This window comes from Geotrypetes seraphini, chromosome 1 (genome assembly GCF_902459505.1).
Source record: "Geotrypetes seraphini chromosome 1, aGeoSer1.1, whole genome shotgun sequence".
NCBI lineage: Eukaryota > Metazoa > Chordata > Amphibia > Gymnophiona > Dermophiidae > Geotrypetes > Geotrypetes seraphini.
In genome coordinates this window covers 500,205,611-500,229,356 of record NC_047084.1, presented here as the reverse complement: position 1 = coordinate 500,229,356, position 23,746 = coordinate 500,205,611, and the positions used below count along the sequence as shown (strand labels likewise).

At 43.0% G+C, this 23,746-nt stretch overlaps 1 protein-coding gene across 1 annotated transcript in view; it reads left to right on the top strand.

Moving 5' to 3' along the window:
* Positions 1-23,746, top strand: part of FRMD3 (FERM domain containing 3) — a 210,714-nt gene that overhangs the window by 154,537 nt on the left and 32,431 nt on the right. The window contains exons 6-8 of the mRNA XM_033927453.1: positions 5,291-5,414; positions 19,931-20,018; positions 21,140-21,228. Of these exons, the coding sequence (XP_033783344.1) occupies positions 5,291-5,414; positions 19,931-20,018; positions 21,140-21,228 (301 nt within the window). The remainder of the gene's footprint in view (positions 1-5,290; positions 5,415-19,930; positions 20,019-21,139; positions 21,229-23,746) is intronic.

The window sequence follows — 23,746 nt, the reverse complement described above, 5'->3', positions numbered from 1 at the left end:
ATCATGGGATGCCAGCACACATGTGTGGTAAGCACTCACTAGCATCTACCACAGTTTAGTAAAAGGACCCCCAGAAAATCTTAGAACTCCAAGAGATAACAAACTTGTGATTTTAGTCTGCATCCATTTGTGAAATGGCAGAGGAAAGGCCCTGCCAGGGTTGGCCAGAAGCAGCCTGTTTATGGCACTTCCTCTGCTCACTGGCTGCCGCTATTGCTTCAGGTAAGTGAGGGAGGGAGGGGGATGTCAGGATCAGCTCTGTTGCTTTGGGTAAGGGAGAGAAGGTGGGAGAGAGGGAGGGGGTTGTCAGAACCAGCGTTGCTGCTTCGTGTAAAGGAGAGGGGATGTCAGGACCAGCTGCCTGCTGCTTTGGGGGGGGGGGGTCTGGAGGGAGGGAGGGGTATTGTTAAAACTGTCTGCCATGGATGATAGAGTGAGGTGGGAAGGGAGACAAAACTATTTTTACAGTAACTCTCAAGCAACCAGAAGCTACAGTTATTTGGCATTCACTAATCCCATGGGTGCCAGATAACTGAGAGTCTACTGTAGTATCTCAGAAACAGAATAAAACATAACAAATAACATCTAAATCAAAATTAAATAATACATACAAAGCAGAAATGTATAAAGTTGTAAACACCACCGTAAACCAGTGTCATCATGAAAAACAGATATATGATAACCCCCCCCCCCGATAAATTTGAATCTAAATTAAGACCCATAGGTGCCACTGTATCAAACTGAAAATAAAATGTTGTTCTATCTGGAGAAGCAGTCAGTCTGTCACCTCTCCAGTGTTCTCTAACAACTTGCAGTACAATAAAATAAATCTTCAAATTGGTGCCTTTTACTAATCCTGTGTGCAACCATGAGTTGATCAGCTAGCTTTCTTTTAATTGCACTCTTGTGTTCAATGATGCGCTTGTTCAGTACTTTTATGATCTTATTGATGTACATCAAAGCACGTGGACAAGTAGCTGCATAGATGGCACACATTCTGTTTGGAATTTGAAAAATGACGTAGTCATAGCTTATATTTCATATCTAATCTAGGATGGATGAAAAATTTAGATTGCCAGTTGACAATACAAACTGTACGATTATGACAAGAGAAGGGCCCCCCCCCCCCTAAATATCTCTCCTCACAGGCATAGGTAGACAGGATGGCACTAATATGTCTTTCAAATTGCCGGGGAGTATCTTTTAAATGCAACTATCAGTTCTTTCTCTTTAAAATGTGCTAATGTTTGAATGATTTGCCAATATAGTTTAAGAATCTATATTATCCCATGTGACAGGTGGTCAAAATGCATGACACTTTCTACTTTCTCTGTTTTATTCTTAAAAATGTGTGACAAGAAATTAATCTCTGGGTAGAGCATCTGCCCTGGCTAGACTGTCCTTAATGTAGGGTCTGATATCCTCATTGAATTGTTCTTTCATGTCTGGAGCTTCTGAGCAGACCCTTTTAACTCTTAAAAACTGATGTTAACTATTGTAGTGTAGTAACTTATTCATATGTATAGGTTTTCAGTATATGTATGGTATGTAACAACTTATCAAAACACTCAATAGAATTGGAATTATAACACTATACAAATAAATTCTCAATAATTTCTATAGACTTCTACTAAAAAGAGAATTTTTAAATATCTTATCTAAATGCCTTTGAGATTTAACTGTCCTTTTAAAGGCGACCTAGAATGATTTTATTTCTACTTCCCCTCCTACTGTTTTTCCCCTAAATTGTTATCTTGTACCTTTAAAATTGTAGTTCTTGCCCATTATCCTCTTGTTTCCACTCGTTATGGTTTAATGTCTCCAAAAGTCTTTGTCGTCCCCTGTCTTCTTAAATTTTTATTTTAGCTATTGTATGCTTTTATGATTTTGTACACCGCCTAGAAGGCTGATTAGGCGGTATAAGAAATTTTAATTAAACTTGAAACTTAAATATAACATCTAATATAATAAAATGGTAGGATGCGCATGCGCACTAAAAAAATCGTGTTCCCTGATCCCGTCGCGGAAACACGAATGCGCATGCGCGCCTACTACGTCACCACAGCCTGCTCTCCACCTCGCACCACTGCAGGCCCCATACTCGCAACTCACACATCCGCTGCAGCCTAGCAACGACCACAACCTTCCCCCCTCAACCGCCTAGGAGCTGCGGCGGGGGCTTTCAGGACAGAATATGATTACCATGTTTCTTTAGGCAGCCCCGGTTGTTTACTTGGATTCAATGTCAGCATTAGGGTTCGCCAGCCGTGAGAGCCAGGTGAGGAAGGCCGCCGCAGCTTCGCCGCTAGGTAGGGGGACAACAATCGCGCTTATGCTCAAGCCGCCACCACGACTCCTCTCTCGAACCGCACCAGGATCGAGAGAGGAGCTGCGGCGGGGGCTTGAGCATAAGCGCCATTGTTGTCCCCCTACCTAGCCGCGAGGCTGCGGCGGCCTTCCTCACATTGAATCCAAGTAAACAACCGGGGCTGCCTAAAGAAACAAAGTTTCACGGTGCTTGGCCTGCCAAACAATTCCTGCCGTTGCCGAAATTTGCCCCACCGTTCCTTCCCTTCCTCCATCAGGTACAGTTCAGCTCCGCCTATGTTAAAAGGAGCTGCTTTGAAATTGGAGCCCTGCCGCCACCGTAACACGTTCCCTCTGCCGCGGTCCCAGATGTCAGAGAAGGGGCGGGACTAAGGCAGAGGGGAACGTGCTACGGCAGTGGCAGGCCTCCGATTTCGACGCAGCTCCTTTTAACATTGGTGGATTCACTGCACCTGATGGAGGGAGGGAAGGAAAGGTGGTTGTGCGCTGTTGAGCCCCACTTTGCCTTCAGACCCTCCCCTAACTGCTCCCTCCTGTCTCAGACCACTGGGGGGAGGTGCCTGTCTTCAGCTGTAGGGATGGAGGGAGGGAAGAAGAAAGAAGGGGCCCTGGCAAGCGAGTTATCAAAAGCCAACCATAGCCTGGGACCCCTTAATGCATGGTATGAATAATGACCAGACAACAAATGGTAAGAAAAATAATTTTATTTTCTGTTTTGTGATTACAATATGTCAGATTTGAAATGTGTCTTGAGGGAGGCTGCCGCCGCGGCTTTGGACAGAGGGGTACCATTTTCGTGGGAGCCGGCCTTCGGAGAGGCTTGGGACGCGGGGACGGATGCGGGAGGGGCTGTCGCTGCGAAGGGCTTTGGTGGGGGAGCCAGCCAGACCGCGAGTGGGGGGACGTTGTAAGCGCGGATTGGTCAAGGAGCCGCCGCTGCCGAGGCTTTAAAATTGCTCTCCCAACGTCACTCCCTCCCGCCCCGGCTCTGCCTCTGCCCAGGTTCAAAAGTAGGAGAGGCGGTCATCTAGCACCCGTTAATCTAACGGGCTTAAACACTAGTAGTAAATAATGATATACTCAGTGAAAGCCAAAATAAGCTTTTGGTATAAGAGCAGAGGACTCTACCAGCTCAGGCTTGAATACATCGTAGCACTCTTCCCTCCCTACCGATGATCTAAATATTCACTTTTCTTAACAAGATGAAAAAGTTCAAAGAGATTGACTTATCTCAGCTGGAGCAGATGTTACATCCTGGGCTCACAATACTTCAAGTCCAAAGTGTTTAGTGCTCCCCATTCAAATCAAGACACCAAAACAAAAATTAAAAAAATCCCCCCCAAATTTATAATCCAAAACCATAATCCTTAACAAGTTCTATATAGTCCATCATCCAAGCATCACAAAACTTCCTCGACACAGTACGTGTTCTCCAGTGGCTTCTTAATACAGTACGTGATTCCCCGATGGCTTTTTCAAGAGGAAGATTAGTCGGCACTGTAGGAAAAGTAGTATCGTATCAAAAGATCTTCAAATAATAGTCCACACTAGTTATTACAAAAAACTTTTAAAAGACTCAAAATACTCATATCTTCTCAACAATAATGAAAAGCTTCATATTGGATGAGCATCATGCTCAGGACTCCATGGCAGCATAACCGCTAAAAAATGTCTTCAGCTCAGCATAGGTCAATCCCATGCTTCTCTAGTTAAATGACATTTCAAGTAATGACGTATTTTAAACAGACTGGACAAGCTGTTGTTAACAACCCAAAGGACACTCCACCGCTTTATTTAACCCTTTAGGGGATACAGTGTCCCAAGTGAAAATGAATCTGGCTAGTTTGTAGGATAGTTTTGGTGAGGTGAAGGGTAGTTTTAGGGAGGTAGTTTTGGAGTATAAGTAGTTGTAGTTTTGAGAGGGGATAGTTGTGAAGGGTTAGATTTGGAGGCGTAATTAATTGGGGTGAGGCTAGATGTACAGAGGTAGTTTGGGGATGGACATGCAGTTTTGAATGGGCAGAGCAGTTGTGGTGAAGTAGCTTTACAGGGTACAAGAGTTTTGGAGGTGTGATTAAATGTGACCCCATTCTGCTAAAGTTTTGAAATTATTTTGTCCCCAGACAGATGCTTTCAACCCCTTATTTACAGTATCATTCTTTTCAACTTTTGTTTGAACTGGAAGAAGACTCACTTTATTTAAAAGTAAAGATATGCATTCCCAACTAATAAGTCATGTTAATACCTAGTTACTATCCTATGCCAATCACCTCCCTCCGAAGCATCTATAGACACCAGGTTACAACAGTCATACAACTACTTTATTTTGACTAAAATATTCCAGATGAACTGAATCAAAAGGTTGATTTTTTTCCCCTGAAGCTAATTATACACTTTCATGGTCACTTCAAAAATAAAATTGCTCTCAGTGCTTTTATTTGTTACTTTTTGGGGGGTTTTCCTGAAGAAACAATTTTCTTCTAAGCTGTGCAACTGAGTTTCTCACCTTTTGCCTACAGAAGGCAATGGGCCTGATATTCAAAACAAATGAATCGGCAGAAGAGGCACCTGCCCGGTTAAAACACATTGAGTAGCTGGGGGGAAAGGTGAAGTCGGTGTGGCTAACGCTGGAAGTGGCATTAGGCGTAATAAGGTACCTCTATAGATGCGATTCTCATGAAGTGTAGGCCTTTAAAACCTTTGCCTACATTTCTGGCGCCTACCTTTCACATAGCCATGGTTCTGTAAATGATGCCATTGTGTGGTTGACGCCCAATCAGCGGGCGTTTACAGAATCTGGACCTGAGTGTCTACCAAAGTGATTTATAGTGCAAGGGCCTGCAAAGTTTAGTGACTTGGTACTTAAGTACCAGATTAGATATAGAGTTTATAGTATGTTTATATTTCATATTTGGCTTCTTAAGATATAATAAGTTTGCTTTCCTCTTGTTTTTCTGCACAGCTGAAATTGGAGAATTTGACCCTGATGAACACGCAGAGAATTATATCGACGACTTTAAAATTTTCCCCAAGCAGTCACAAAAACTGGAAAGAAGAATAGCAGAAATACACAAAAATGAACTCAGGTAATTTAAGGCGTGACTTGTGAAAGTTATGATGGATGAATGATTTTTCCTCTATTTATTCCTACTCGACTGCTGAAGCAGAATAGTTCAGCAAGGGCATTTGAAAATGCAAACGTAGGGCAAAAGTAGCAGATGAGGAGGATCATGCATGGCAGCATGTGCTTGTGCTTGAAATGTATGACAGGTATGGAAGTAGTTAAATTATAAATCCATTTTTTTAGAAGGCGTTTCAGAAGGCTTCCTCTAATGGCTTGAATACGCCGAGGTAGCATGAAAAGTATTTGCAATTGCAAATACCAATTTCCTGAAGAGGCTCTTTTTATAGTGTTAGAACGAAACGTCGCATCACTTCTGGATGGCTGGGTAAAAAACTACACCCTATACTATAGGCAAGAGTCCCCAATAGGGGTGCAAGTGCATATGTATGCATAATTTATACAATGCTACTCTTATAGGTGCCCATAGAGGCAATTGTATTTAAAGAATAATAGTAAAATTTTCTATATAAAATAAAATTAAAAAATTAAAAAGAGATATTTGGACTGCTGATAGCCCGCATACAGGTTATTAACCAAGACTGGTTCTAACGGCGAATAGCTGCGGGCATCTGAGATCCATAGTCTCCAACAAAATCTTCTGTAGAGACATACTTGATCTAGCATTAGCCTATTATTAGGAGTTATTAGGTATGTAAGTAGTGCCATACCAAAGGCTATGCAAGTTGTGTGGTTGCAGAGCAGGGGTTCTCAGACCTCAGGACACACCCAACCACTCAATATGCTTACAATAGAGGTAATGTATGCAAATTTATCTCATACATATTCATTGCGGATATCCTGAAAACCTGACTGGCTAAGTGTCCCGAGAACTAAGTTGAGAACCCTTGCTATAGAGGGTGCAAATATGGAAGGGTGCAAAATTTGTTCCCAGCTGACCATCTCCTTTCATTGGCGGTGGCGAAGTAGGAGGGTGGATGGGATGGAGGTTACCAGTGGGCAAGTCACAAAGGATGTAAGTATTGCTTGATAGTCCAGTAAGGGAGCATACAAGATGATGTTGTATGTTGAGGTTTGTAAAATACTTTGATTTTATTTTTCCCCCTTGATTAAGAAAGTCTTCTCCTTTCCATTCTCCATTCTGATCTTCCAGTAGGTGACATTTTTGCGTACAAATATTGAGCAAGCATGACACCTACTGGTTTGAATGAAAATAATGAGAGCTCTACTTTCAATTAATGTTTTAAAGCCATAGAGCTCAATTTCAGGAGCATGCTAACTGCTTTGGCTTTCAGACTTTTCATGATGAATGCACATGAGATATATTCATAGATATTAACCAAATTCTCAGTGCTAACGTAGGCAGTTGCGTACCTGACTGGACGGAAACCCGGGGCAGAGCACCCCCCTCCTCTGGCTGGAGCACCCCCCCCTCCTGCATGCAGCCGTTGGCTTTGCTGGTCCCCTATCTCGGAACAAGAAGCTGATGCCAGAGCCATTGGCTGCATGCAGGTAAACCGCAGACCCACAACCACTCCTGCATCCCCATGCATCCTGCGCCTGGGCGCACTACTCCCTGCCCTGCCTTTGGTACGCAGTATAGATGGCCTTAGAGTCTGACTGTTAAGGGAACTGCTGAGGACTGTTGTTGGGGGAAGTGCTGAACTTGTAAAGAAAAGTTAGAGAAAAAAGGAATGGTTTTAAAGATTATTTTATTTATCATTTTACAAAAAAAAAAAAAAAAAAAAATTATCAAGCATTATATCTTGTATAGTAATATTGTGATCCATAACATAAATAATAATAAGAAAACATAATAACATATTCTCTTACACTTAAGCAATCTATAGTCCCCAATTATTTGATCCAAGACTTTCAAAGAGTGACATTACCAATTAAAAGGAAAGAACAATAAATAACCATTAATAAACAAGGCAAAGTGGCTGAAATCGGAGGGAGTATTCTAATCATGAGACAGTTACTATTCCAGTTGTTCCTTCTTTCTCAAGACGTTTCAAAGCCACAAAATTTGTTAGGTGCATTGGTTCAAAGAAAACATACTTATCTAAACCATGAAGAACAATACATTTACAGGGAAATCTAAGAAAGAACTTTCCCCCCACTGAAATTACTCCTGGTTTTAATAACAAGAACTGCTTTCTCCGTTTTTGAGTCTCTTTGGTGACGTCTGGAAAGATCTGTATTTTTTGTCCCAGGAACTCTTTAGTTCTATTTTTAAAGAACATCTTCATAATCCAATTCTTATCTGGTGCTAGAGCAACAGTAGCTATCAATGTTGCTGGTGTGACCAAATCCTTTGTAGAAGATTCCAATAAAATGGAAATATCCAATTGTGATTCCTGCTGTTTTTGATTACCCAATTGCTGTTCTGTTTTTCTAAGAGGCAGATAATATACTTGGGAGAAAGGCAGAATAAGTTCCTCAGAGACTGAGAAGACTTTCATAAAGTATTTCTTTAACATTTCCCTGGGTGTAATAGATAAAACCCTGGGAAAATTTAGAAATCTTAAATTATTGGCTCGCTGGCCATTTTCAATCATTTCTAGCTTCCGCCTTATATTCACACAATCTTTAACCACTATTTCTTGTACCTGTTTAACCTCAGTTATTTCAAGTTCATTTTTTCCCAACTTTGTTTTAATTGAGGTCATATCCACTTGTATTTCATTTAATTTTTGTTCTTGTTCGTATATCTTCTTTTCCATTTCTCTAATTTGTAGAGTCAAAGTGTTTCCCAATTTTATTACTAAATCCCAAAGAGACTCCATAGTAATTTCAGTGGGTTTTTCAACCACAAAGGACCCATTCTCACCTTCCAAAAGTGAAGTTTGTTCGTCTAGTTTTCCTCTCTCTTCTCCAATGTTCCCAGTGCTTCTGTATCTCTTCCAGGACTCAATAGGTCTTGGGGGATATCTATCTCCAGGCTCACTGATGAAAGAGCCTCCTGGATAGCAGACCCTATCTCTTCGGACAGGCCTGGTTCCCATGGTGAGCTGGTGCACTGTGGCTGAGAAGGAGTGTCTCTTGCATCAGGGCTGAGCGTGACCTCCAGCCCTGGGATCCCTCTAGCGACGTCACTCTGCGTCGCCGGTTCCAACGAGCGATTCCCTGATGCCGTTGACTCCCTCTGAAGCCGGTTCAACATTTGCTCGATTGTCATCATTGGGGGATTTTCAGGGCGCCGCGAGGCTCCTGCAGCACTTCTCCCCCTCCTTTTCGGCATGAAGAACAATCTTTCAGTCAAACTGAAGAAACTACCAAGGTAAATTCAATCTTCCCGAGCGTCTGAAGAGCGCTTCCGAGATTCAGCCACTCGCGGCCATCTTGGATTCAAAGATTAAATACACTGGTAATTCATTTGCAGACAACAATCATTGCATATACGAGGGTAAATAAAAACTAAAGGCAAATTTAACAGCTTAAATAGAAGTAACTGTGAGCAATTTTTATTATTTATTTATTCAATTTTCTATACCAGGAGCTCAGAACGGTTTATATTAATTTATTCAGGTACTCGAGCATTTTTCCCTGTCTGTCCCGGTGGGTTCACAATCTATTTAATGTGCCTGGGGTAAGGGGGGGGGGATTAAGTGACTTGCCCAGGGTCACAAGGAGCAGCATGGTTTTGAACCCACAACCCCAGGGTGCTGAGGCTGTAGTTTTAACCACATTCTCCCAATATTCCACTTTTCTATATAGTCCCCATGCAAGACGACACATTTGTTGTATTGTTCAACTAGCTTCTGCATTCCTGCAGAGAAGTTTTTCCGCTGCTCCTAAAGCCAGGTGAGCACCATTTTCTGTACTTCAGCATGCTTTGTCTTTTGCTTTCCGGGTCACAGTGATGCACCCATGTCTCATTACTAGTGACAGTTATTTCCAGAATACTTGGATCTTCTTCATAACATCTCAGGAACTGGGTTGCAACCTCCATACACTGTTGCTTGTGCAGATCAATAAGCTGTTTGGGAACCCATTGTGCGTAGACTTTCCTATATCCCAAGTCATCGTGCATTATGGCAAATTCAGATCCATAGCTGATATCCAAATCTGCAGTCAACTGAGGCACCGTTATCCCTTGGTCTTCTTTAATCAAGGCATCCGCCCTGTCAGTGTGCTCTTGTGTTGCGATGTTGATGGGCAACCAGACTGACCTTCGTCGGTTACACCTGTTCTTCCTGCTTTAAACCTTTTTTACCCACTCATAAACCTTATGTTGATTCATGGTGCTATGTCTATACTAAGTCAATATCTGATGGTGAATTTCCATAGGTTTCACTCCCTCTGCCGAAAGAAAGTGTACCACTGCACGTTGTTCTTCGATGGTGCAATCTTGCAATTGAGCATCCATGTTTCTGACCTTGTGGCCGAGCGCTGGACAAGATGGCGTCCTGAGCAGTAGCAGGGTTGAGAGCTTCTGTTCTAACGGCAATTGTTTCTTTGAACTATTACTCTGGTAAATAATTCCTTCGAACCTAAAAGAAGGGGGAAACAGAGGGGTTTTCCTCCACCTACCTCTGGCTCTTCAACACTGCGACAGACTGTAATAACAGCTTTTACAGTCCAAACCTACTCATCGGGCGCATCTGCAGCTGTGACTGGGGCAGAACATAGCTTGGACGGCAAGTTTTCGCTGAGCCTGTGACGACTGCACATGCCCCCAAAGCCTGGGGAAACGTCAGCTGAGCAGATGATGCAGGAGGGCATGCCGAATACAACTAGCATGGCACGTACTGCTGCCAAAACGGACCCAGAAGTGATTTCATCGATGCTGACTCTGGGACAGGAGCCGTTGCCCTTTGGGAGCTCGGAACCTGTGGGAGCCAGCGGTGGGGAGGGTGAGGGAGCCCGGAGTTTGTTTTCTGGGGAGCTAGCCCAAAGAAATCAGGCAACTATCTACCCCCTCAAGCCGCTTGAGAAACCACAGTAAGTGACTCTTGACTCTATCTGGTCAGCGATAGAAAACCTGCACTCGGTTTGTACAAACTTTATTTCTATTACTTTAAACTCTTCATCCAGGATAACTCTTTTGGAGACTTCAGTTCAACAGCAGGTTGAACTTTCTAAGTTAAAGTAATTAACAACTGAAAATAAAAATCTGGTGACTAAACAAATGACTGATAAAATGATGTTTCTGAGGAAGATAGAAAACCTAGAAAATCAACAAAAAATTTGAATTTAAGGATTCTTAATTTTCCGATAGCTAGGTTTATGTCTCCACAGGAACTCTTTATGAACTTTATGTTAACAATCTTAAAAGTTCCGGAACTGAATCTTCCCCCGACGCAGAGAATCTACTCTCTAAAGAATGTGCAAAAAGAAAAAGATTTAGAAGCTGAAACTATGCAATTGGATGAATCTGCTGTATTGCAATCTTCTGATATTGAATCACTGGGTCGGGCGACATAAGAACATAAGAACATAAGCAGTGCCTCCGCCGGGTCAGACCATAGGTTCATCCTGCCCGGCAGGCCGCTCCCGCGGCGGCCCAAACAGGTCACGACCTGTCTGAATCACCAGAAGGGGCTCCCTTGCCACCTTGGTTTCTCATTTAAGTCCTATCTTCCCATCGAAGTCCTACCCCTCCGGTCTTGCACATGCACGACCTGGTTGGGTTTCTATACTTATTACCTGGTTAGCTTTCTATACTTGTGTTACATCCCAGCTCCTCCCTCAGTATCCCACGATCCCTTTATCCCTCAGGAATCCGTCCAATCCCTGTTTGAATCCCTGTACCCTACTCTGCCTGATCACTTCCTCCGGTAGCGCATTCCAAGTGTCCACGACCCTTTGGGTGAAAAAAAAAACTTCCTTGCATTTGTTTTGAACCTATCTCCCTTCAGTTTCTCCGAATGCCCCCTCGTACTTGTTGTCCCCTTCAGTCTGAAGAATTTGTCCCTATCCACCCTCTCTATGCCCCTCATGATCTTGAAGGTCTCTATCATATCTCCCCTGAGCCTCCTTTTTTCCAGAGAGAAGAGCCCCAGCCTATCCAACCTCTCGGCATATGGGCAGTGTTCCTGTTGCATTTTTGCAGGATAAAGAAATGCTGTTGAAATTATACTTTAACTTAAAGCAAGACACCTTTTTAGGTGAAAGGGTATACATATTTCCTGATGTCTCGAAATGGACAAAATCCAGGAGGAAAGAATTCAAGATGGCGTCGGGAGCGGACGCCTGAGCGAGCTCTCCGCTCGTTCGTATCTGAATCTGAGTTGTTGTCTCTTCTCTGGCGGTGACATGGGGAAGAGAAAAGAAGTTTCCCACGTTGTCCCTCCGGCGGCTGAACCCCTTCAACGGTTGATTCAGACTTCGATAACGAGCGCTTTTGCTCGCATGGGTGAGGCGACCCCAGCTACTTCGGGAGGGAACCCGGATTTTTCGGCGGACCTCAGCGCAGAGAGTCGGACTACTCTAAGTCCGGACCAGAGGCTGGTTCCTCCCCAACCCGGAAGTGCACAAGTGCAGGGACTGCCTGGAAACCGACAGCCCCGAGAGGGAGAGAGTGATTCTAGCATCGGAGGGACATCCCTATCAAGCCTTTCACTGGAAGGAGGAGACGGAAACCACCAAGAATCCCCCTGCATTTTAGAAGAAGAGGTGAGAGGTGCCTCGGGAGGGAATACTATCTGTTTTGGGGAGATGAAGAAACCAGATAAGATAGACATGGAGGCGCTATGGCAGGCCATATCAGTCATGGATTCCAATCTCAAATTGACTTTATCTACAATTAAAACAGATTATGGAACTGTTTTCTCCAAGGTGGAACAACAAGGGGTGCTTCTCACTAATGTTACTGAAAGGTTGGAGAAACAGGAAAACAATTTGAGTGAAGTAAAAAAGATTCAAGTAGAATTGGTTAAGGAAAGATCTTATGTTTCCCGCAAGATGGAAAATTTCGAAAACCAACTGAGGAAAAATAATTTAAGATTTTTGAATTTTCCTAAATGTCCTATTATTTCACCAGTTGAGATGGCTAGGAAATATTTCCGAGAGACTTTAGCCATCCCATCAGAAAATTTACCTCCAATTGTTAGAGCTTACTATTTGAATTTAAGGACAACACAAGGGGAATCCACACCTACAGAAACCCCAGTGGATAAAGCTGAGGACTTAAATTTGTCTTTATTTCTGGAAAATTCCCTTGAGGTTGTCACTCAAAGAACTACCATGTTGTTGACTTTAACCTTGGAGAGTGACAGGGAATTTATTCTTCGTATGTATTTTCGACATATAAATGATAAGTTTTTGGGTTCTAATGTACGAGTTTTTCCAGATTTAGCTCAGAGGACCCAGAGACGTAGGAAGGAGTTCTTGTCCTTGAGGTCAAGGACCCTGGCTCTGGGGGCTACTTTTCTTGTTAAATTTCCTGCAAAGTGTTATGTATCTCTACAAGATAAAAATTTTCTTTTTTTTGAGCCCAAACAACTTTTGGAATTTATTGAATCAAAGGAGAAAATGGTAACCATGCCTAGTAATGTATGACCTGCCAGCTGGCTGTAATTGGGGAAGCTAATGCCGTGACCTTGATTAGTTGATTTGTGATTATATTTAGATGTTTATTTCCTTTCTTGACCTTTTAATTGTGGTTTCAAATTGTGGACTAAATAAGATATTATATTTTCTTTATAAATTTAGTTGAATACTGTTATTGGATCTTTTGCATTGTATAAAGTAATGCTTGTATTAAAATGGAAAATCTCATAAATAAAAAATAAAAAAAAAAAAGGAGGAAAGAATTTTTGCAACTTCGTTCTAAAGTGATTTCTTTGGGGGGCAGTTTTTCAGTTAAGGTTTCCTTTCAAATGTTTTATTTCTTATCAAGGGAATAAATATATATTTTTTGAACCTGCCCAATTAGGTTTTTTCTTAGAGAGTAAAAGGATCTCAACGCAGCCAGAATGAATCAAGTTGTTTAGTCAAATAGTAGGTTAACATCTAAATACTGCTCTTTTAATTTTTTTTTTTTTTTTAATTGTACTTATATACCCTCTCCCCAGGGGTTTTTCTCATTTGTGTCTTGCTTCCCTCCCTTAATAGAGGACTATATAAGTTATATATTGCTTTGTACACTTTTTGTTTAGTCAATATTGACTAAGTTATATATATTCAGTATTTCTTGTACCATTTATATTGGTTGTATGGAAATGATAAATAAAAAAAAAAAAAAGGCTGAGCGCTGAACTATGCATGGATGAATTATCCAACAGGCAATGTACAAATTCTTATATTACATTTCGCTAACTCTGTTCTGGTTATCGCATAATTTAACAATTGCTTTTAATTTTTTTTTTCACCCTCATATTTATGTAAAGTATGTTGCATTAGAATGTGATTTTTTTAAAGGACATTACTGTGGCATTTCTTGTCATTTTATTTATGTTGTGTGGAATTTATTCTCTCCATATACATAGCACTATAAAGTACATACAGTTTATTTATAGTTTGTTTATTTAATTATTTAAATATATAATATATATACCACTTATATCCTAAGTGATTTGCATTCAGGTACTTTATCGTATTTCCCTATCTGTCCCAGTGGGCTCAAACTCTATCTAGTGTACCCTGGGCAATAAGGTCCCAGGGTCACAAGGAGCAGCGAGGGATTTGAACCCACAGCCCCTGACCCAGATCAACCCTCGGAGATCAATGCACATTTGGTTTTCCCCATGCTATGTACAGACTCGTAACCTTGCCTCTGGTAGAGAAACTCCTTCCATCTTGTATCTGTTCAGTTTAAAAAAATATATATATTCTAACTCACTGTATATTGGATTTTCCTATACACCCTCAAACACCTATATCTAATTCAGTCAATAGCTATTAAACTTCTCCACTGTGCACACTGCTTTGATAGAGTCACTCTGCTCCTCCAGGCAGAACATTGGCTTCCAATCTCAGCCTGTATAAAATTTAAAATCTTGACGCTGGCCTACAAGGATCATCTGTCCAATGCTCCAGACTACATGAATACACTTCTGTTACCATAAATCCCCATTTGATTTCTCTGCTCTGCTTAAGGACCCTGACTGTATTGTTAAATATGTTTTTATTGAGCACAACAAAGAGCCAAAAACAGAGGTACAAAACACAGCAAGATCAGCTCAGGAATTCACCCATAAGCAAGCCACCTCCCCCCCAATTCCACCCTTCCCTCCAACCCCCCCGATCCCCCTCACACTTATACCGCAAGAGGTACTCCATACAAAGAAAACAAAATAAGCATGGACAAAAAGACACGAAACAAAGCAGTGTTACATAATGAACTAGGCTAACAATTCAAAAGGTGGCTACGTGCCAGTGGTGTCATAGTTGACCAAAAGGGTTCCCAAGTGCGCTGAAAGGCCCGTCCAGGTAAAGAAGAAATATCTTGCACACCTCTGCGCTCCCAGGAGAAGAGCGTAATCAGGCGACATCGCCAAAGTGAATAGTCCGGTGCCTCCACCTCCATCCACTTAAGCAAGATACACTTTATTGCTGCCAAAACAGTCCAACGAAGGAATGCTGCTGCCCCAGGTCGACGCGGATGGAAGTGTGAGGATGCACCAAACTGCATCAAAGTGGAGCGCTGTACAGTAATGTTCCGGATGCGGTCCACAAAGAGAAAAATAGAGTCCCAAAAGGCTTGCACTGCAGGACAAGTTCAAAACATGTGGCCTAGACCAGCTTCAGGGACGTTACAGCGCTGGCAAGCTGCAGTGGGGCAAAGCCCCGCCAAATGAGCTCGCCAGGGAGATATATACAATCTGAGAACTGATTTGTAATGTTGTTCCCAAAATACAGTATATTTACCATAAATCAGTAACTTTTTTATAGCATTCAAAAGTACATCCTCAGACAATTCTACATTTAAATCACGAGCTCAAGCATCCCGTAGTCTAATATAGTCAAGCAAAGGGGACTCGTCTTTCAAATTTCTATGGTGAAATTTTAAGGGAACCGGCTGTTGGAAGCCAAATGTGAATGCCGTAGACAATAACTCCCTATTGGAAGTCGAAAGATGATTACAAGGCAGAGAGGAGATATAATGATGGACCCTGACTCTATAAAAGACACCTAAAATTAGGTGCCTAGATCAGCATACTTAGCTGATCTAGGCACCTAACTTAATTTATTTCATAAGCCTTAATCAGCGCCATTAATTGAAAATTACAATATCTATGTTACCTGTATTAGTGTAATATATGTAGTACCTATTGTTCTTTCATTTGTATGACACTGTTTTTGATTAAAAGTCAATAAAGAATTAAAAAAGAAAATTACAGTTAAAAAACAAATTGCAATTAATTAGCTAGTAGGTATCTAACTTGGTAGGCACCTACCACTTGAAGTAGGTGTCTACTCCAAGGCGCTTACTAGGGGTTAGGGGTAGAGAGTTGCGCGGGGACAGAAATCCCACCCGTCCCCGCCAAAGTCCCACCCGTCCCCACCCGTCCCCGTGAGGAATCACACCCGTCCCCGTGAGGAATCCCTCCATCCCCACCCGTTCCCACGAGGAATCCCCTCCGTCCCCGCCCGTCCCCGTGAGGAATCCCCTCCGTCCCCGCCCGTCCCTATAAACTTCAGAAATAGTTATTTCATTTAATTATGCTACTGAATTAAAGGCTCTGGTAGAAACCCATTTACAAATAAGCAAAAAGACTTTTTTAATTTGGAAATATTAATTGGGAAGAATACATACTTTGTAAACGGGTTTCTACCAGAGCCTCTAATGTTTATAAATTTTTATCAACACAACTAATATACTATTTTATCCTGAAGCAAAAAAAAAAAAAAAGAAATAGAATTCTTTTCCTACCTTTGTTGCCTGGTTTCTGCTTTCCTCATGTTCTCATTCAATTCCTTCCATCCACTGTCTCTCTTCCTTTTGCGTCTTCCATTTGCTCTGTTACTGTGCCTTTCCCTTTCTCCCCCCTTCCAATTTGGTCTGGCACCCATCTTTTCCCTCCGCTCCCCCCATAGTCTGGCATCTCTGTCTTCTTCCCTGCAGCGTCTTCTCCCCACTCTCTCTTCCCCATTTCTTTTCAGCGTCCTTCTCCCCTCCCATCTTCCCCATGTCCTGTCAGCGTCCTTCTCCCCCCTCTGTCTTCCACATGTGCTTTCAGTGTCCTTCTCCCCCCCCCGTCTTCCCCATGTCCTGTCAGCGTCCTTCTCCCCCCTCTGTCTTCCACAAGTGCTTTCAGTGTCCTTCCCCCCCCTCCTTCTCTCTCGCCCTGGGTGCAGCACAGCCAGCCAGGTCCCCTTACTTTTTTGGCGCTTCCCCGACCGACCGACCGACAACAGCCCCGGTCCAACAAACCTCCCTGCCCTTAACCGCGAACCTAAATTACCTTATTACAGCTGCTGCTGTAAGAAGGTAATTTAGATTCACGGTTAAGGGCAGGGAGGTTTGTCGGACCGGGGCTGTTGTTGGTCGGGGAAGCGCCACAAAAGAAAGGGACCTGGCCAGCTGTGCTGCACCCGGGGCGGACCGCCCCACTCCCTTGGTAGCCACTCGAGCCGCGAGGCTATTCTCCTTCTCCTTACCTGCCGTGCCTGCAGCACAGAGCCGAACGGAAGTCTTCCCGACGTCAGCGCTGACGTCGGAGGGGAGGGAGGGCTTAAAAGCCGTCCCTCCCTCCGACGTCAACACTGACGTCGGGAAGACTTCCGTTCGGCTCTGTGCTGCAAGCAGAGCAGGTAGGGAGAAGAAGAGCTGCGCGACTGAGTACATCCAGCCCCGCAGGAACCCCGCGACCCTCGGAGGCGTCCCCACGGGATCCCCGCAACCCTAAGGGGCGTCCCCACGGGATCCCCGCGACCCTAGGGGGTGTCCCCACGGGATCCCCGTGACCCGAAGGGGGAACCCGCGGGTTGCCCGTGGGTCCGCGGGATTCCCGTCGTCCCCGTTCCCGTGCAGCTCTCTAGTTAGGGGTGGATTTTGGGTATAGTTTAACTTAGGCGCTGATAGGCCCCTAACTTAGGCACAGTCATTTCGGTCAAGAAATCCCTGGCAAAAATGGAGTGCATCCAAGGTTTTAATACCTACTGGTGCTTAAGACTGCTTTAATTTTACAAATGGCGCCTAACTTGTGATTGACACTTGTGCTCATCGGTGCCTACATGTTAGGCGCCGTTTATAGAACCAGGGCCAAAGTGGCTTAATATGCCTCCCTCCTTCATCTGCCCGGCTCCTCAACATCTCCAGGACCACAGCTATATAGGCTTGAATCTCTGGAACCCTTTCGCCAGCCATTCACCTAGCAACATGTTATACTGAGTTTAAGATTTTCGTAAAAACTCATCATTTCCAATAAACTTTTGGCTCACTGTCCTAATTCCCCTCTTTCTCCCTTATCCACCCTTCTAGTTATTTTACTTTATAAACTGCATAGATGTCATCCATTGGCCCTTTGTGGTTTATCAAAGATTTCTAATTCAACAAACAAATTAGAACTAGCTGCCATAGGGTGAAGCCAGAACTGGATCAGCCTATCAAGGTAGACTTGGATTAGAAGGCAATCCTAAAGGATTCTTTATTATCCAGTCCTTTTACTAAGGTGTGGTAAATGCACAAAAGCTGAAAGGCATTAAATGGGCTTTGGTGTATTTGCAATGGGGGAACTACTACCGTGGATCGGTAAAATGGGCCCTAAGCTTATACCTGAGGCAGTGGAGGGTTATTTTTTTATTTATTGAGATTTATTAACTGCCTTTTCATGAAGAGATTCACCCAAAGCAGTTTACAATACAACAACAATTTATTATTTCTATAGCACTTCCAGGCACACAAAGTGCTCTACATTTGACATGCAAGAGATGGTCCCTGCTCAAAAGAGCATACAATCTAGTTATGACAGGGCAAAAGGGGAGTCAGAACATAGTGCTTGGGTAGGGATTAGAGGGAGCTGAAGAGGTTGTAGGAGAATACAGAGGGATAGCAGCTCTAACCACTAGGCCACTTCCCGCCCAAGATCACCAGGAGCTGCAGTGGGATTTGAGCCAATCTTCCCTGGTTCCCAGCTTCCTACTTTAATCATTAGGCCATTCATTTCCCACTGCAGCTCTTTGTGACTCTGGGAAGTCATTTAAACCTCTATTGCCCCAGGTACAAAATAAGTGTCTGTATAAAATATGTAAACCGCTTTGATTGTAACCACAGGAAGGTGATATATCAAGTCTCATTCCCTTTCCCTTTTCTCCACTACATGCACATTATCTCTTGAATTCTGGCCCTTTTGGATCTCCAAGAAACAAGTAGGCAAATGATCTGCTAGATTTTCCCCCTCCTGCTTTCCCAAAGTGGCTCTGAACCCTCCTCCCATCCCTCACAGTGGCTTGAATCCACCACCTCAAATGGCTCCAATCATTCTCCCATACCCCAAAGTAGCACTGAACCCCCTTCCCACCCTGTAAAGCCCCCTCCCAACCCCCAAAGTGATTCCATTTCACCTCTCCCACTACCCAAAGTGGCTCCAATCCACCTTCCCCCCCTCCCAAAGCCCAGGACCTCTGATAGCCCCTTCCATATCCCAGGACCATCCCAGGTCCCATTACACCCCGAACATCTGAAGGAACCCTCGAGCCTACTTACAGTTCCTGATGGTCTAGTGGTCCTAGTGGCAGAAGTGAACACACTCACTCCTTCCCCTATCAGTTCCTCTGTGAAAATGGCTGCCACAACCTTGAATGATAGTCTTTAAAATTGGAGGTGTAGTGAAGATTCACATCAGTTTGAGTGTACGTACTGTATGTCTCCAGATGATGGTACAGGAAGGGGAGCGAAAGGGAGTTGGCAGTATTTTAAATAGCTTCCAAATGCTGCACAGTCTTAATTCCTATGTTTCAGTATAGTAATATGGTAAGAGAGTAGATGATAGCAGATGAGACCAATTGACCCTTCCAGTCTTCACAGTTAAAACTGTGGTTTGCACTGATAAGGTTATATCTTATCCACCAGCTGTAAAGCCTTCACAGCTTGTAAGGATGTTATTTGTTTTTCTTAATATTATCTTAATTGTCCCCATGTAGGCAAACACGCCACTCATTTGTATAGCACAGTTGCCTTTTGTTTTGTCTGATGTGGAATATATTTTTTAAACAGACAATCCATTATAATGAGATAGGGGCGGGGAGGCGAAACAGATGATGAAGCTTAGATCTTATTAAGGTGGGAGTTGCGTATATACCAACAGCAAATGTTTGAGGGATATTTAATAACCCTGTGATTAGCTGTGCATATCCTTTGAGTCTCATGGGTAGGGAGAAAAGCAGCATTTAACTGGAAAGGATTTGGCGTGCGAATGAACAGCAGCAGTAATCTGCTGAAAACTCTCCCGTCTTTCTGGTTGGGTTCTATAGACGTGACCCTGACTTAGAATGGCGAGTTCCCCTATTTTGCGGAGGAGGGGGAGGCATATTTTGGACTAAAATGATAATAAAATAGATTTCCAGACTTTGTTTTTTTCATCATATAGTATAGTTACATAAAACAACATTCTCTTTGTGTAATTTCAGAGGTCAGAGCCCAGCAGTTGCTGAATTTAATTTACTTCTAAAAGCACATTCTTTGGAAACCTATGGGGTTGACCCTCACCCTTGCAAGGTAACACCAGAGTTCTTTTTATTTTGGGGGTACAAAAGATTTCTGAATCATATGTTTTGCCTGTACTCTTGATTTTGGTCACTACCTCTGTTTCCTGCCCTCAGCTCTCTCAGTAGCCACACACATCTGGCATGGCAGCTGGAATAGGTTGTCTCTTGCGAGTTCAAGGCAAAATCAGGGGGCACAGTTCTATTAGTGTTTTTTAATTCAGGGATCACTGGTTTTCATGATTAAAAAAACATACATGCACTGTTTCTTTGAGGGAAGAGGTGGGTTTTGTAATTGCACGTATAACAAATCATAAGGGTGATGCAAAGTAGGGAGGGGAGCAGCTTGTGGGAGATTTAAATGTAAATTTGAGACTACCTGCTCTAGTGTTAGCAATGAGTGGAAAAGTTTTGGATGCCTTGCACAGAGCATTCCTTAGCCATTAGCTGAAAAGCTGACTCAAAGGAAAGCTGGGTTAGATAAAGGGGGAAGTGTTACTGACCTCATAATAGGGGAAAGCTTAGAGTCCAATGATGACAGACCTTGACTGAACTATATTTAGAGTCCCTAGGAGTACATAAGAATATAAGAATTGCCGCTGCTGGCACTGATAGGACAGGGCTGATGAAGTTCCCTGATGTCCAGGACCAGACAGAACTGCTATTGTGGAAAATCTATTGGTACCAGCTCCTAAGCACTCAGTAAAAAAAATTGTAAAATAAATATCTGTTGATAGTGGTTCTTCAAGGCAGTACAAGTACAACAGGATCTAAAAACTGTGCCATACAGCAGGGACATTTTAAGAAATTTAGGGATATTTGGGAGCCTTTAACAAAATATTGTACAGAATGAATATTATTTTCTCCCTTTGTTCATACATGTCCTGGGTGGGTAGGGGGGGGTATATTTTATGATTTATTATGCTTAAGTTCAATTGTTGGGTATAAGGGGGGGAGGGATATTTGATGTGAGTTAAACTTTGATGGTATATTAAGTGATGTTAAATTATAGAATGATTGTATCTTATGTTACACTTGTTGAAAGTTTAAAAAAAAAATGAATAAAGATTTAATAAAAACTGCGCAGTCCTATTGCTTGTGTTACCTAACTTTTCATATTGTTTCTCATTCAAGGACTCAACAGGAACCACTACCTTTCTGGGCTTCACTGCGGCAGGTTTTATTGTTTTCCAGGGAAATAAACGAATTCATCTGCTAAAATGGTAAGTTCTAGTCAGCTTCTTTTTCTTTTCTTCTCCCCGGTCCAGTTTTTGAATAGGAAAAGTATGTATTATATTTATTTAATTTTTTAGCCTTTCCTCCCATAAGAGCTCAGAACTGGTTACAAATCAGGTACTCAAGCGTTTTCCCTCTCTGTCCCAGCAAGCTCACAATCTATCTAATGTACCAGGGGCAGTGGAAGATTAAGTGACTTGCCCAGGGTCACAAGGAGCAACACAAGGTTTGAACCCACAACCTCAGAGGCTATAGGTCTAGCCACTACATCACACTCGCCTCTGAAATTAGCTACATTATTCCACACTTTTTGCAGGGCTGTATTTAAGGAGAACTATGCTCTTCACCACTCAAACTGATGGGAGATATGAAATAGTAAGTGGAGTAGAATGGGTAGATGTGAATCACTTTTTTGCTCTTTCCAAAAATACAAAGACCAGGGGGGGGGGGGCATGCAATGAAAATACTACAGTAGGTAGTAAATTTAAAACAAATCTGAGAAAATATTCTTTCATTCATTGTGCAATTAGATTCTGGAATTTGTTGCCAGAGAATTTGGTTAAAGCGGTTAGCTTATCAGGGTTTTAAAATGGTTTGGACAAGTTCCTACAAGAAAAGTCCATAAGCCATTATTAAAATGGACTTGGGAAAAATCCACTGCTTATTCCTTGGATAAGCAGTATAAAACCTGTTTTTGTTCCTTTGGGATCTTGCCATGGATTTTTTACCTGGATTGGCCACTGTCGGAAACAAGATTCTGGGCTTGATGGACCTTCAGTCAGACCCAGTATGGCAATTCTTATGTTTCAAAATCACACCTCAAGATATTTGTGTTCTCTATTTTTAATTTTGTTTCACTATTTTTATGTTTTCAATTTTCTCCCCTTCAGTACCCCTAAACCTTTAGAAATGGTTTTGGAAGAGTGTTACAAGTTATCTCATCTATAATGGATCTGATTTGTACCTGACATGTTTGTCTGTGTGTGTAATAGCAGATCAAATGAGTGTCAAGTAATTTATGAAACATTTGGAGACTAGCAGATTATAAAGACAGAGTGCAATTGCAGGGAATCAGATTAAGGCAAGTAGCATTTTTATGTGACATGGAGTGCACATTAAATATTACCTGTTTCTGTTCATTCTTAAATATTATTCTGTTACATCCCTTCTGGATTCATTACACTAGGTTACGGTTCCAATTTCAGGCATCCTCAGGTTCCTGTGCAGTGGTGCTGATTTCACCAGGGGTTGGGCATGGCTTCCTCACTCAAAGGTTGTTTTCTCAGTTTTGTCAGGAGTGGACTCGACTTTCATCAAACACTTGTTAGTCCTCCATTGCCTGCCTCCGGCTTGGTTTCTGGACCCAGCAAGTCAACTGCAACAGAGTTCAGGGTCTGCGATACTCTGCAACGTCTCTTAGTCATCAGGATGCTGGAACCTGTTCCAGACCATGAATGGGGGCTTAGGCAGATACTCCATATACTTCCTCATGCCAGAAAGGCTCGGAGGATTGGAAACCCATTCTGGATCTACAGTCAGTCACCCACTTCTCGCAAATTCCTTTTTTCCGAATAGACAACGGAGTATATCACAGGTTTCTGTGTTTCCATGTTCTACAACAGCATTTCCAGTTCGCAGCTCTGTTCCTTGAGCCTCACGATGGCTCCTGCACTTTTGTCTCAGTGTTGGTATTTGAGGCGGTATTCCACAAGCAACCCTTCCTGGGACAGTGGGTGATCCGGGTTTCATCTTGTTGGTTGAACGAAGGTGTGGTGGGGATGGTAGTGTTTCTACTGCAGGTGTTGGCATGTTCAGGAAGAGAAGCTTGGCATCCTCCCAGTTCCTGGAGTTTCTGGGGCTTCTCTTCATTCTCCAGAAAGGGTTGTGTGTTTTTTCTCAAAGCAAGTAGACAGAACCTTTGTCAACAGATCAGAATTATCTTCTACAGGTTCTGGGGTCTTGAGCAGCCTCCTTGGAGGTGGTCCTTTGGGTCAGAGCACCCATGCACCATTGTTAGGAGTCCCTCCTATCTTGGTGATCTCTGCTGAGTTTTCCCCTTCAGATGCCGCTCCCCTGAACAGAGCCAGCTAGTAGCATTTTGATCTGGTGGCTTCAGGGGGTGGCTCTCGGCCAGTACTGGCTTCTTCAGATTTCCGAGTGGATGACTGTTAGAATAGATGCCAGCCTGTTGGGTTGTGGGCTTACTGCAGGGCCGGCTCCATTCAGGGGCAGTGAACTCCTGGTCCGCAATGTTGGATGACCTATCATCTGGCGCTTCGGGAAATTTGGGCGCTACCCGTTCTCCAGCCCCTTCAGAATGAAACCAGCAGTGCAAGTTTCTTCGACGCTAAGGCAGTGGCATATGTATGTCTCGAGGAAACTCTTGTGCTCTTTCTGTCTCTCTTGGGCCAGAAAAATTGGCAGGATTCCACTGGGCGGAGGTGCATCTTCTGCCTTTCTCAGCGGCCCATGGGTCGACAATGTTCCAGCAGTCTTCCTCGGCCA